Below are 15,240 nucleotides of genomic sequence, written 5' to 3'. Positions count from 1 at the left end.
AAAAGAACTATTCAGTATAAAAGATCTCTCATAAAAATTGGTAAAGCTAACTGATGATTACATTAAACTTTCTTCCAATTAAAGTTCAAAAATGAAAATTTCATGAATGCTCAAGAAGTTTTGATATTTTCCAAAAAGCCTTCAAAGTTCTTAAACTATTCATTTTTGCAAAGAGGAAATTTTGAAAGGTTTTAAAGGTTAAGAGCGGTAATATAATATATGACGTTGTAATTAATAGAACTGAAGTCCTCTGGAAAATATTGCACTAAAGAAGATCCTGATTCCACAGACATTTCTGTGTATGTTTAACTTTACTTGCCTGAGTAATCTCACTGAGTTCATGTGTATAAAGTTACGTGCATGTGGGATTGGGACCCAAGTTGTCAATTCAGTAGATCTGGTTTCTCATATTATGTGCTTTCATAGTGAATTTAAAAGTTATGCAAACTTACAGCCATATTCTCTGTGAATGCAAATGTCTCACAAAAACAATTCTCACAGATGGAAGTGCTTGTAAATTCACCCAATCATGGAACAGCTACAGTACCATGTGACTAATTTGACTGTTCATTATTACACAACATAACTTGAATTTAAAATAGTCAGTCAACCCTTAACAAAAAAGGTGAAGCTATTCCTTGAATACATTTGCCCAACAAGTAATTTTGAGGAAATCATGATCTCCTGGCTATTTCATGCACAGAAGGGGAAGTTACATTCATCTAATATATTGGTTGTTGTGACTCACGCACTCAGGTTTACTCTCAATAATTTTACCATATGTGATCAGTACTGTGAGTTAGAGTTGGGAAATGAGTGTGGTCCAAGTGACCCACTTGAAAACAAAACCCATCCTACTTGTCTTGTCAGGTGATTGTTCCATTTCTATCAGAGGTTGTACATGCTTTAAGACCTGCCATGCAGGTACAGGAACAGAACAATGATCAGTTTAGTTTGGTGTCCTGTTTCTGACCATGGTTAAACTGAAATTCTGGAGATGGTTTTAAACCCTTTAATGCTTTTAAGCCTGATCCTACAAAACGATCCACTAGTGCAGTGGTCTCAAACTTGTGTCCTGGTGACCCCTTTCAAATAGCAAGCCTCTGAGTGTGACCCTCCCTTATAAAGTAAAAACACTTTTTTATATATTTAACACCATTATAAATGCTGGATGCAAAGTGGGGTTTGGGGTGGAGGCCAACAGCTCACGACCTTCCCATGTAATAACCTCACGACCCCTTGAGGGGTCCCGACCCATAGTTTGAGAACCCCTGCACGAGTGTGACCCTTCATACAGCAGTTCCTTTTGCAGGATTGGGATCGTAAGAATGTGCAGTATTCTTGCTGTTTAAATACTCCCCCTTCTCCCACATTAAACCTGTCTCCTTGCTGAGCGATAGGGCCATTTCTGACAATAGCCAGGAAAATTTTTTTCTTCGCCTTCGCCTCCTCAAAGTATTACACAAGATGGAGCAATAAAATATGTACAAAAAGAAAAGGAGGACTTGTGGCACCTTAGAGACTAACAAATATATTTGAGCATAAGCTTTCGTGCGCATCCGATGAAGTGAGCTGTAGCTCACAAAAGCTTGTGCTCACATATATTTGTTAGTCTCTAAGGTGCCACAAGTACTCCTTTTCTTTTTGCGAATACAGACTAACACGGCTGCTACTCTGAAAAATATATACAGTTCTCCATGGCTTGCATCAGGAGCAGATGTGCCCATCTGTTGGGAAAAATTCAGTACCACCATAGGAGCCTAGGGGTTCCTCTGACTACACCTGGAGGGCTGCAGACAATAGCATGTATGTTTTGTTGAGCTACGTTAGCTGGATAGCACAATTATGTGGATCCGCTTCCCATTTCAAGAAAGAGTTCACAAAGCATGTCTGACTGTAGGAAAAAGCAAGCAATCAGGCCATAAATCAGGTCATCGTATGAATTCAGAAAGTACTAGTAAAATCATACTTCCAATAAATTTCATTTCAGGCAGAGCAGAAACATCCATCAGTATATGGTTCAGGACAGATTATAATTTCAGATGTGTGGAAGCACAATGCAGTATGTTTCAAAAAATTCACAAAGGCGTTTGTATGCAGGCAGCAATGTGTGGCAGACAGTGAAAATAGACTTTGGCCCCCCCAAGCTGGCAGGTGTTCGCAATTTTTTAGAGTAAAAATTCACCTAGTAAAGTGAAAGCTAACAAAAAGCAGTTCAAGGGGTTTTAGACTTTTTGTTTTCTTGCTTCCTTTTTTTAATATTAATTTTGAACTGCGCAACAAACTCGGTTGCTCTTCTGGCAATACCTCTTATACTTACAGTTCACATGCCAGTTGAACACCAGATGCTGTGTTTACGAGGCTAGTGGGTCTTGATTAATTTAAAAATATTTTTCCATCCGATGTAATTTGCATATACTTGGGAAACTACTGCATATCCCTCCCAGGTCCCCCTAACCTTCCCAAGGATAGTGCCCTTCAGTGGGATTTCCTTTTCCCTTTATTTACTTGCAAGAAGTAAATAAGGCCTGCAGGGCCCAGAATGGGAGGTGAAGGAAAAGGTAAAACTCCATAAAGGGAAAACTTGATTCAAATACGGAAACTTGACATACTCAATATAATACTTTGATCTGAGGATCTCAAAGCATTATGTAAACGTTAAGCTGATTAAGGCCACTTGCCCAAGGTTGCAGAGTGAATCAGTGGCAAATATGGGATTAGGACAGACGAGTCCTGACTCCCCATCACCTGCCCTAACTCTAAACCACATTATGTGAATGGTTTTTAACAAGACGTAATTTTCTGACAGCCTTAAAATTGCACCAAATTTTGCTTAATGTAGTTACTTGGTATTTTCACAAATTGTCTCTCTCTTCCAACCATCCCATTGTCATGTGAACGCAGCCTTATTTTCTGCATTTAATTTTTTTTTAAAAAACCTACGTTTTTCTTTTATTGGGAAAGAGGGACATAAAGGAGAGCAGGACCCTTTTTCTTTCCTGGTTGCTCCCATATGAGGGAAGATGGATAAACTTGCTGGGCCTCTCCTCTGCACTGAGCCCCCAGAGTAAACTTTTAATACTTGGACACATGCTTCCCTCAGTCAGTGCCAAATCCACCTAGTTCACTTTCTGAGCAAAACATCTTTTGCCTTTCAGCTTCAATACCTACATGTATAATTTTTATTTCAAGTCAAATTGCACTCTAGACACTTAACCTCCCTCCCCTCCCCCCCAAAACAAAAAACCCCAACAATTCAAGGTCAAGATAACCCCTCCTGGTTATTCAATTCCCTTCCAGGATAGAGAACCTACAACTGCTTTGTCTTTGCTGCTAAAAGACAAAGTAACTGAATCTGCAGCTGCAGTATACTTTGATCTGGCTCTGATGTGCTGGATTCTCTTTTGAAGTGGAACTTTTTCCTTTAATGATGAAGTTTTGAAAGGATCCTTTTCTTGTATCCCAATTTTCTAATTTTGGTGCTGAATTAAAGCATTTTCACAGGCTTGTATGGTGGGTTTTGTCAGTTATGGCATCTAGGACAGAGTGTCTATATTGATGAAATACTGTATAATATACTACCAAGTGAAATATTACTCTGGGAAATGTGGAAAGGTTCAATATAAAAAAATATGTGGAATATGGTGATGGAAGGCTTGGGGATAGAATAAACAAAACTATTTTGGGAACAAAAACATCCCACTGTGTGGAACTGAATGTATTTTACGTGCTGAGTCAATAATTCTTTGTAATCTTATACTGTTATTGTCTGAGAATTATTCAATTTCAAAACATAAGGAACAAGTTTGAATATATTTACTGTCATTTTTGTCTTGTGTGTAGTTATTTTTACAATGGAAAAATGTAGTTACTTTGAGCAAACCAGGAAAATGAAGTTATATATTAAATACAGATTTTAAATGTGCATCAGATAAAACAGTCCATAAATCTAAATTTGTTTTAGGTCTAGATACATACGTTGGTTATCAGGTTTTCATCCTGTATTTTTTTTAGCCAAAAATGTGTTTAAAAATTTTAAAAATGCTTTTAGTAAAACTACTTTTAGGTGCCACTCTCTTGGTATAACTTGTCAAGTAATTTCAGGTTATTGATGATTTGAAAAGAAAATCATAGTAAACCATTTCTGTTTATCACTTAAAAGCAAATTTTGTTAAAAGAATGTTGAACATTTGCTTCATGAAATTGCTGGGCTTATTTTTAAATTAACCATGATGTTGGCACATATTAACTATACTCAACTGTATGGTTTAAAGTACGTGCATTGTATATAGTTCTGCTATGTTTTATTACTGGTTCCAAATCCAAACAGCAGCAAAAACTGTACTTTTTAAGCATTGGTTACTTAGGGAAGTGCCAATACTTGATTAAATTTAAGTTTCAAAATAGCTTTGCTGGAAATTGTGAACATTAATTATCTATATTATGGAGAGGAAAACTGTCCACCTTAATAGTGTGCTGTATTTGTGTAAGGGATGGAACACAGAAGGGTTACTAGACACTAGAGAGATTTACAGGAAGCAAATCTGCCAACTGTAAGCCTGAAATCAAGTTACAGTACAGATTTCAGAGGGGAGTGTTGCGTGTTTTATAAATTAAAATGCATCTGTGTGATGAATCATATGGACTAATCTGACACAGTATTACATTTTCCCTCTATACGCCAGTTGTTTTGATGTTTTATTTTTAACTCAGGAGTCTAACAGTTGTCTGCACAAGGCTCTCAAGAGCCTTCATGTCAGCATTAGACTGTTATGAAAACGGAAGTACACCTGTGTGCCATGCGATCGGTCTTTTGCAATCTGCATGATACCCAATACTGCTGATGAGGGGATGTGTCTGTGGTTTCTTAATGAAGCTATTAAAAGCAAGCAGAGTTTTTCCGTCTTTTCAATCAAAAGGACAATACATTTTATAAATATAGTCAATAACAAAAAAGTCAGACATTCAGTAGATTCGAATATTTTATTTTGACTTTACATGCAGTGTTAAAAACCCAAAGAACGTATTATTTACACATCCACAATACAAGTTTACAAGATATCTATACATGTTAAAGTACTCTGTGGTGTAGAGCAGCTTCATTTTTAGGGTTACTTTTTATGCCGTACCATTAAAAAAGATACAATCTGCGTTTACCTTTGCACAAATGGATAAAGCATCTTTTGTATTATTAAATTAACAGAATGACTAGGATGAATGTTAGAAATCTCAACATAAATACTGATAGAACTCACATTACCATCTACAAGGCAGCACAATGTTACAGAAAGTTATCAGGGTTCATATCAGGTTCACATACATTTATGTTTCGGTTTCACACAAGTCTGTATTAATATTTGTGAAGTGAATTCAAATCAGTTTTTGTCATTTGCTGACTGAGTAAATTTTGCTTTTTAATTGTTATTAATCTGTAGTGTTTTAGTTGCGAGATTGAAATGTTTAAGAAAAGAGATCACAGGATTTTGGATCCAGAGGTCTCAGGAAATAAAAGTTCCTTGCCAAAAACAGCCTTAAAGCAAAGAGGAAAATAGAAAAGGAATAATTTCTATTCTTTATTCTATGTTCTGTAACAGTTATCTAGTTTTCAGACTAACCTTTTCTCCTCCTCCGATATGTAATATAAATCTTCATTGTCTCAGAAACCGACTGAAGTTATCTGTCCTACTAATTGAGTATTCCTCTGCCATGGTCATTTCTACGGTTATGTTCAATAAACAATGTGGTAGTGTGTAGTTTGCAAGCTAAAACAGCCATCTGTGTTGAACATCAGCTGCAAGTGGATACTGTAAAACCTAGCAAATGACTTACACAACTTTAGCAGGTGTTCCATTACCCTAGAAACCTTATTTGATTTCACATTATAACTGATCAGTGGAATGCTTATCATGGCAAGGTGATTTAATATTGCTGTCTTCTTGAATTGCAGACTGCCTTTATTTACCACTAATTACTCTTGCTTTTTATCTTTTTTTGGGTGTTTGTTAAAAGAATTACAACTGGCACTGAGGAAATATGTGCTATATGGAGGACACCTGACAGATTCTTAGTACTTTTATCATTCGCGTGAATAAGGCACAAAATGCACAAATTCAGGTAAACTCACACATAATATTTACAGAATATCGTCATTACCTGCATGACTTTGGAGAAAATACTTACATTACACAACATAAACAAATTGATTGCACTACAGTTGAGTTTTCACAGACGGCTTCTGCCAGGCCAATTAGCGCTTCTTCCTTGAGATTGACAAAGGTCTATCAGAGTGTAGGATGTTATTAAATGCAACAAAAAGGTAACTTTATTACACAGGCATTGCCTAGTGTGTTCTACATTATTAGCTGCCTTCAATGAAAACTACAGGGGCTCAAATTCACAGTGGCCAGGTACTGAATGGAGGAACTGTGGAAGTACAGTGAGACTCCCCACACTCCCACCCCAAAACACTAGATTTGAAATGTACAGATCTGAATCGATAGCAGCATAATAAAGTTATTTTAGAATTAACACACTTGTATTCTTTCATTGGATTACTAATTCAGCAATGTATATAATCTGGAACACTGACTGAGATGCACAGTTCCTCTCTAGCTGTCTCCAAACTGAACCCAATGAACTGCAGAAGGAAGAGAGTCATTTATTTGTTCAATAATGATCAATGTAAACAATTCCACAGCAGAAAAGATGTGATGGCAATCTACATACAATCTAGTGTGTACAATACACACGCACATACACACACACACAGAGCTTTATCTGTGGCATAAACAAAATGCCAAACATGGAAACAAACAGTGCTACTGTTGGGCCAGAGACTGAATTTCAGCAAATTGCTTATTAACCCAGATATTCATTGAGACATTACCATTTTCTGACATTTGTGCAAGAGGCAAGGTGAATGCATACATACTAAAATGTTCACATTTAATGGGAAGACCACGCATAACGGCAGTCTAAAATGGAACCCATTTTCAAGTAATTGCTTACAGGTTTTTCCAAGTACTTTATCAGCTAGTTAGAACAGTAAAGTAGCCCCCATTCCCATTGTGCTACATGTCTCCTTAGCTCCAAACAAAAGAAATGTAATGACCAGCACCTTCCTTTGTTTATTTTAGCAAGTCTTGCTGTAGCAATGTGTGGCAAGACACAGATGTTGCTGAAGTAAAGACAGTTTCTTTGGCCACTTTGTTCTCTTTAATTACAAGCAAGTCTCCATCTTATGTCTCTCCCACAACATCATCCCACAACCTGGACAGGTCAATACCACACTCTAATAAAATATACAAGTCCTAGTAGCTGTATTTGTTCAGTGGTCTGACTGAAGTTGTTTGAGGAACGAATGAGGGTTTTGGTGGCACGTCAGGTTTTATGGATGGTGTCCTCTTTATCCCTGTACGAGGAAGGGTTCCATTGCTTGTGTAACTGCTTTGTCTGGATAAAGAAGGCTGTAGGTGAACGCTGACCGGTGTTCCTTGCATGTAGTCCATCTTTGTGCCTGTAGCAGGAGGCATGTATCCCCCACGGGTAATACTAGGCTGTCTGGATAACAAAACACCATTTGGTGAGTTTAAGTTTTTAGGAAGGGCAGATATTGAATGCCTTTGTGAAGAATTTTTGTGATAGCCCCTTTGTCTGTCTAAAGAAGTCATTGGTACTGCTGGGGTAGTAGGGACGTCCACCCGTTTTGTTGGACTATTTCTTGGAAGCGTAGATGGAGGGGAGTATAAAGATGCCTCCCTATTAGGAACTTTAGGTGGAATCTCAGACATATTTCCCATTGGATCCAGCATTAAAGTCTGGTGAGCCACTTGAATGTCTCCCATAATTGATTTGGGATTATTAGGAGTTTCGTTTAAATGTTTCAGAAAATCGTTCAGGGTATTCCTGGAATCAACAGATCGCCTGTGGTCTCTTTTGCTTGACGGTTTTGTAAGTGGGTGATCAATATTTTGCATCTTTTTGTCTGCTTTATGTGCGTTAGAATTTGAGAAAGATGTGTTGTAGTCATGGGTAGCATTGGGAAGAACAATAGCACTGGGAATATGTCCATGACTTAACGGAGAATGGGGTGGGGGACTAGAAGGAAAAAATTGAGGGCTTTTTAGAGGGGTTTCTTTTCTTGAAGCATTGAGGTTGCTATGTGCCTTGTCTGACTGACTCTTCATCACCTGCAGTGTCTTTTGCTGCAGTACTGGGGTGGATTCTGGAGTAGGAAGTGCAGCTAATTCTGGAGGCTGGCCTCTGTGGTCCATTATCATGGATTTTGTATCACCATTCGGTGGCAGTTCTTTTCTGCTACTCAACAGATTTGTGTACAGTTTAGGCGAGTCAATGTTTTGCTGATATTCCTTGACAGGACTATCAAATAACCCATTCAGTTTAGCAAAACTTCCACTGGAGTCTGTACAGGACTGAGCTGATTCTGCATCTTTGTGTATTTTTCTAGATTTCCGTACAAATATATCTCGGTAACAGTAAACTGCCACTCCTGCAAGGAAGGCTCCCAGGACAAAAGCAGCAAATACACAAGTGATCAGGACGTTCATGTGTACCATTTGGTTGGAATCTCCTGACTGTACTTCCCACCTTACACCTGCAACAAACATATGTGATACATTAAAATAACATAGGTGACACACACAGTCCAAAACAAAGGCTGCCAGCCTGGGTGAAGGACAAGGATATATAATTAGATGACTGTTTAAGCTAGACTAGTATTAACGTAATTTGTCTGGATTCTACCCTCCATCACACTGCAGAGTGTAAAGTTTTAAAATAAAAGTTACTATGCTAGTATTGAGCAGCACAAATGTAAACTCTGCATTTCATTTGCGAATGAGAAAAGCTTGCTGGTGTTCCATTACCCAAATTACATTTAGTTATATACTGTACTGGTCTAGTGTCTATCCTTGTCCCCAAATATCCTTTAAGGCTCACAAATAGTGGTTTGTATGTTGTTAACAATTTCTGCTGGAAAATTAGGGTTAAAAGGTGCTACTCTGCCAGACTGCAATTAATAACTCATGGAGGAATTTTTCTCTCAAGTTCCTGCCCAACTCATAAATCAAAAGAGAGAGGATTATGCAAATGTTATGTAAAACTGAATAATGTACATATTGTGGTGTTATAAACATGTTAATACTGTGCAAAACACATGAACTAATACATTCATATTCTGCTATCTTTAGAGTACCATACTCTGTATGATTATTTACTTATATTTTTTACAATTCAAGATTACACTATTTTATACAGGTATTTTACTGTTTTTTCTTATTTACTCAGTAATGAGCATTTCAAACTCCATATCATTTAAGATACATGGTTAATAAAAAGTATTAGAGTTTGTTAAAAATCTAAAAGAAGAATGAATATTGGATTAGTTTGTAATTCACATATTATCACAGTGTCTCTTAGTTTTTTGGGTTTTTGCTTTTAAAGCAACCACAGACATCTTGCAATTAAGACAATGTTAGATTTTAAAGGTAATTCCGTTAACTATACCAGGAGAAGTTAAAATAAAGAGTTGAGATTATAGGAATATACTGATTTTTGTTAGAGGCAAGGCCTTTGAACAGTGTTAATGTTCAGGGTTATAGGTTTTAATGGGTGTTGTGCAGAAGAGGAAAGGGAAGAGGAGGAAAGGTTCACTAATAGAAATGTCACAGAATGTGAATAAGAAACAAGAGCAAATTAGGACAAAAATGTATTGACTTAAAGCAAATAAAACTGAAACAAATTAAAATTACAAATGCACTGCTATAATGGCTGATAGGAAACCTGATATATTTTGGTGACTTGTAGAACTGAGGCTCTTCCCTTCGCTTGTGACTTTCATAAAATACAGAATTGTGCAAACATGTCTGTCACCAGGATAATGTATGTACCAATAAAAGTCTCTCATGAAGTTTTGGCTGTTGTTGATTGTAATACTTTTTTGCCAATCTGAAACCTTTGTTTCTGTAACAGCCTATGCAATGTTTCACGTGATTGAAAGGAGGAAAGGCAACAGAAGATGAATTGTATGTAATCTATAAAATCAGACTTCACATGTTTTTTTAGTTTTCAGAAAAGCAGAGTGTGTGTATTGGGAGACTCTACACAGCTATCTGAGTGCAAGCGCCCAGCTCCTCTCTCCAAAGTATAATTGCAGAGGATTGAATATCAAACCTGACCCTGTGTTCCTTGCAAACCCACTGAACTGAATGAGAGTTTTGGGTGTTCAACGAATACAACATTGGACCTCATCTGAGCAGTTTTGTCCACATACACATGGGCTGTTCCTTTGCACTTTTGAATTTGTCTTTAAACATTAGCTAATATACCAAGGCCCTGTCTGTTTGGCTGAGAGGACCAGCAGTCTCATTCAAGCTCTAGAACTACTGCTGTTCTGTAACCCATAGACAGGGGGAAATAACAGATTTTTCGGTTCACTGGCCATTCTAAAAATTGTTTTGGGTCAAACTGAAATGAAAATTTGTCAACATTTTTGGTAAACCAAAAGTAAAAGAAAAAGTTTTGTTTTACATTGAGCAAAAAGTTTTGTTTAATTTGAGCATTTTAAAACACTTTAAAAACCTTTTAAAAATACACTTGAAGTAAATTTCGCAGCACAAAGGTGTTTCAAATTGAAAAATCAAAATGTTTCATTTCAAAAATGTTGAAACAAAAGTTTTGCTTTTTTCAGATTTTTTGTTTTATTTAACCACAACAAAAAATCAATGTGCATTTGTAAAATATTTCAGGTGACCTGAATCTGCTTCTTTTAGCAAAAGTTTCAGGTGAAAAATTTCACCCAGCTCTAGTAACCAACCACCTGATGGGCAGGTTACTTGTAAGACTTGAATTTACATTTGCTATGCATCCAGAATTCCTGCTGACATCAGCTGGAGTTTTGCAAACGATGAACATCACTTTGCCTACATGCGCCAAATGGGCAAGAGAACCATGATTGCACCTTCTGTATATTCACAGGAAATAGTATAAACATAACAGTCCCAGCATTTTCAAAATTCTAATTGTACCCTATCAGGTTTCCATTCAGCTGTAATGTATTCCCTGGTAAGGCCTTACCCTTTGGGACACCTGATAATGGATCAGAATAATCAGAAGTGTTTGGGTCATCTTGAACTACAAATTTCCGAGAGCCAGTCACTTTAGGTTTCCAGGAACCAATCACTTTAGGTGATATAACTGGGATACTTGCCATTGTGGTAATAGAAGCTGAGGATAACTCCATGTCTGTGGTGCAAACAGATTTTTATTAATGTGTATTACAAACAGGCTTTCCTCACTGTTTTGTGGTATTTCTAAATTATAGCTGGAGAAGGCATTTAATGGGAGTTACATGTCAGGGCCATATATGATCTACACTTCACAGAAGTACATAGGGGTGCCGAAAATCAGATTAAAAATACAAATTATACATTAAATAACATTACAGCTATTATTCAAAAGCCAAGAAAGTCAAATGGAAGGAAGTGTGGAAGTTATCGTAAGCAACTGAAGGAGGGGGAAAGCACAACTTATTCTACTTTATTGCTGTATTGTTTACTTTTAGACAAGCTGTTTCAATGTATTTCACTGTCTTTTAAAAATCTCTGAAAAAGATGTTTATTAGTGACCTTGTAAGAGGCCAAAATAGTAAATATTCCTGAGAGACCAGATCAGCTCTGTTAGAACTATTACAATCACCAGGAACTGATGTAGTTAGGCACCGTTGGGAGATAAGACACATATTTTTACCTCTTATATTGTAATGGTTCCTAAGGAACTATGCTGCTAAAGCCTTCTTAGTAATGAATTGAGTGTATAAAGTCATTCTGGCCTCTGTGGTAATGCCCATGAGCAGCAAACCTATTGAACCTAATAGTCTACACTGAGCCTACTTTTCAGGTGCACATCCCTGATTGGTTTGCACAGGACTAGACAGATTTATAGCCATGTGTGCCTGCAACTGGGGATTTGCCTGAGAAAAGTAACCACTCACATATATGTTAATTCAGGGCGCAAAAATCAGGTTCATTATGTGTGCAGTCTAAAAAATCCAACTGAAAGTTGAATCGATGAAGTAAACTTTCATGCAAGTAAGGCAGCACGTTCAAATAATATGGCTGTCATTCCCCCCTCCCCCCAAATTTATGCCCTAAATTATATTATGGGTACATAAATCTGCAAAGTGTGTGTTTGTTTATCAAACACAGCCCCCTTGTTGAGATACAGACGTGCAAATACCATCAGAAACCACACTGTTGTTGCATTCCCATAACTTAAACAGCCCAACAGATTTCCTTCAGATTTGGCCAACAGGAATGTCCCCTAGGGCTGAAACCCAGAGACCAAGTTTCATTCTGGACTGAACCCTGGAAAATAAGGGCTTGATCGTGCTCCTTTTGAAATCGATAAAGGTTTTACTATTGAGTTCAACAGAGCAACATTGGCTCCTATATTCCTGGAAAATGGGGATTTGCAATGAAAATGCTGTAAAAAAATGTTGAAAGGAGTAAAGGATATGAAGGCCCTAGGACAACACTGCACCAAAGGTCTCTAGTCCAGCATTGGTTTGCTATAGCCCGTGTTCTGCTGTGCCCTTGATGAGATTAAATGATTAACATTAGCATAAGTATTTAAACATTTCCAAAACATAGAAATACACATTTTAGAAAATGTGTATTTGCTTGATAAGATTGGTGGTGAGGGGGGAGAAGGGGGAGGAAAAAAAAGGAAGATGATGAGATTTTTGCCATCCATCTATTAGAGATGACCAAGAGGGGCATTCACAAATGTATGGGGGGTGGGGGGTAAAGCTGAGTGGACTTCCGTGCAGTGAAGATGTCATCTATGTTAATCAGGCTCTTTAATAAAGGATGTATCTCAATAAATAATGAGCTGTTAACATGCGGCTACACAAGGTGAAGAGCTGAGCCACAAGAGTCCAGCTAGCTTTACTATCAGTGGGGACATGAGTAAAAGCACAAAAATGAAGGCTTGCCACCTGCGCAAAAGGAAGGGAAAAAAGGGCTGAAAATGCTGAACTGAAGGAAAGAAAAGGTCATTAATTCAAAAAAATTAAAAAAAACTAACCAGATGTTGGGTCGCCAAATATTTTGTAATCTGGTGTAGTTGTAGTAGGCAAAATTTCTAAAAGAATTAAAGGAACAAGTAATCAGTGAAAAGTAACCAAAAGAAAGCAAAAGATTTTAAAACCTGAGTAACTGAAAATAAAAAAGGAAATACGATCTGTTACCAAAAAAGGGAAATTGTTCAGTACCTTAGAGCTCTCTGGAGTCAATAGCGAAGTGAGGGAAGGAGAGGGGGAGAGGTAAAACATCTCTGCCACCCCCCGCCGGAGCAGCTTAGCTTTGTGACTGTTCGTGGTAACACTAGATGGAGCGTGCAAGGTGTCACTGAACAGCTCATCATAAATTTAACATCCACAAACTACTGTTGACACATTATAAATTAGCAGCAGTGACTGTGTCTTACCATGGCAGTCCCCAAGCTGTCCTGTATTGCCGTATTCTACATCTTGCTCATATCCTCCAGTGCTGTGGTTGTATGAAACAAACAAAGAGAACCTGCAATTAATAGCATTAATAAGGAAAAGAATGATTTTCTTCTGAAAGCATAAACCAGACACACATTTGTTCAGCAAACTTATGGGAAAGGGGAGTTGTACAGTAGATGATAGCAGAAAGACTGTATATTAAATATAAAAATTATGTGAAGGCTTTAAATTTTTAAGCACTTACACCAAGAAATAAATCAAGTTCTCACACTAATAAATTTATGTATAGTGCAACCATTCTTGTTTGCTGGTAGATCCATGCAACTCCAACTATATTAACTGGAGTTGTGCATGCCTATCTAAGGGTAATATTGCTAATATGGAGCTGGATTCTGCAAAATGCCATTGGAAAGGTATAGATTGGCTGTGGAAAAGTCTTACAAGTTTTCTGCTAAAAAAAAATATTTTTTTCACCGTTGTAAAAATCAAGTGAGCAAATTTCACTCAAACAGTCCAAAAAGTTGAGACAAACAGAGAAAACTTAGGCTGTAGGAGACTTTTCCCCATGTAGTTATGAGCCCGTGAAAATAGATTGATTGTTGTAGTCTCCTGGGAGTGAGTAACTAGAATATTGTAATCTCTTTGCTAAACTGATTAATTTGGTCTGCGTCATGCTCCAGGTAGCCCTCCCTATAGGTCTGATTGTCCTTACGCAGGTAAAACACACATTGAGATCAAAGTCTTCCCTAAGTAAAGACTATAGAATTGGACCAGAATTTAGCATTCTGGTTTTTTACATATACTAAGAGAAACGTTTTATTTTTAGAGCATTAAAAAAAGGAGATTTAGTGAATGAGTGCATGCACATATATAACCTACTGTAGATACACTGGGCTGATTTTAAAAATAACACTTACAACATGCCAGGTTTCACTCTTCCGCATGCCCCCTGGTCTAGCCAGCCACAATAGGGGTCTCGTGAAGCAATACAAGACCTGTACAAGATCAAACCAGAGAAAATAATGTCTTTCATCCAACACCAGAGATTTCTGTGCCTTTAATTTATCGGAGAGTTGAGGAATGTAGGCTTACTTTTTACATGATCCATGATGCTCACAGCGACTGAGGGGAATTCTAATAACACAACTGGAGAATGCCACAAATATAGCATGGTGTTCTTTATCCAACTGAAGGGAAATGACTTTTCTGTCTTCTTCAATCTCTGCGTTACACCTGTTTGGTAAAAGTCATTTGAAACAGTTATTGATATAAACTAGAGTATCTTGTGTAAAGCTCACACTGGAAACATTTTTGATTTGTCAGTCAATTACAGCTGTGTAGGAACTGAAAACTGTATGCTCAACAATTACTATTGCTTGGACATTGCAATGATGAATGCTGTAGAAATGCTTACACATCTGTGTAATTTAATCTACTTTTAGGGTGATCCCCATACAACCTAAGCATTACCAGAGCTGTTTTTTGGCCCCAGCTCTGCAGCTGGGTGACAAGTTCTGTGATTCAGGCTGGAAAACTCCAAACTCACTAGCTTTGTGATCTCACTATGTCTCATACACCTGTCATAGAGAAGACTCTCAACATCTGTGCTGGGTCCATTTGGATTTTAAACGGAACACTTCACATGGCCCTACCCAAATTCTCTGCTTACAGAACAAACAATCTTTATTTCATTAGTGATTATTTTATTTATC

At 37.4% G+C, this 15,240-nt stretch overlaps 1 protein-coding gene across 19 annotated transcripts in view; it reads right to left on the bottom strand.

Moving 5' to 3' along the window:
* Positions 1-4,969: 4,969 nt before the first annotated feature.
* The window catches only part of SEMA6D (semaphorin 6D), a 289,642-nt gene continuing 279,371 nt past the window's right edge, over positions 4,970-15,240 (bottom strand). For 12 of the 19 annotated variants that reach the window (XM_075133095.1, XM_048866514.2, XM_048866518.2 and 9 more), the window contains 6 exons: positions 14,621-14,761; positions 14,446-14,523; positions 13,507-13,598; positions 13,105-13,161; positions 11,095-11,262; positions 4,970-8,614 (listed from right to left, as the gene is read on the bottom strand). In XM_075133095.1, the coding sequence (XP_074989196.1) occupies positions 7,311-8,614; positions 11,095-11,262; positions 13,105-13,161; positions 13,507-13,598; positions 14,446-14,523; positions 14,621-14,761 (1,840 nt within the window). In that variant the 3' untranslated portion in view covers positions 4,970-7,310. The remainder of the gene's footprint in view (positions 8,615-11,094; positions 11,263-13,104; positions 13,162-13,506; positions 13,599-14,445; positions 14,524-14,620; positions 14,762-15,240) is intronic. The other 7 variants (XM_048866522.2, XM_048866525.2, XM_048866523.2 and 4 more) reach the window with 7 other exon arrangements.

The sequence above is a fragment of the Caretta caretta genome, chromosome 10, assembly GCF_965140235.1.
Source record: "Caretta caretta isolate rCarCar2 chromosome 10, rCarCar1.hap1, whole genome shotgun sequence".
NCBI classification, from domain to species: Eukaryota; Metazoa; Chordata; order Testudines; family Cheloniidae; genus Caretta; species Caretta caretta.
The sequence above is the reverse complement of the archived record's forward strand: the minus strand, read 5'-3'. Positions and strand labels throughout refer to the sequence as shown.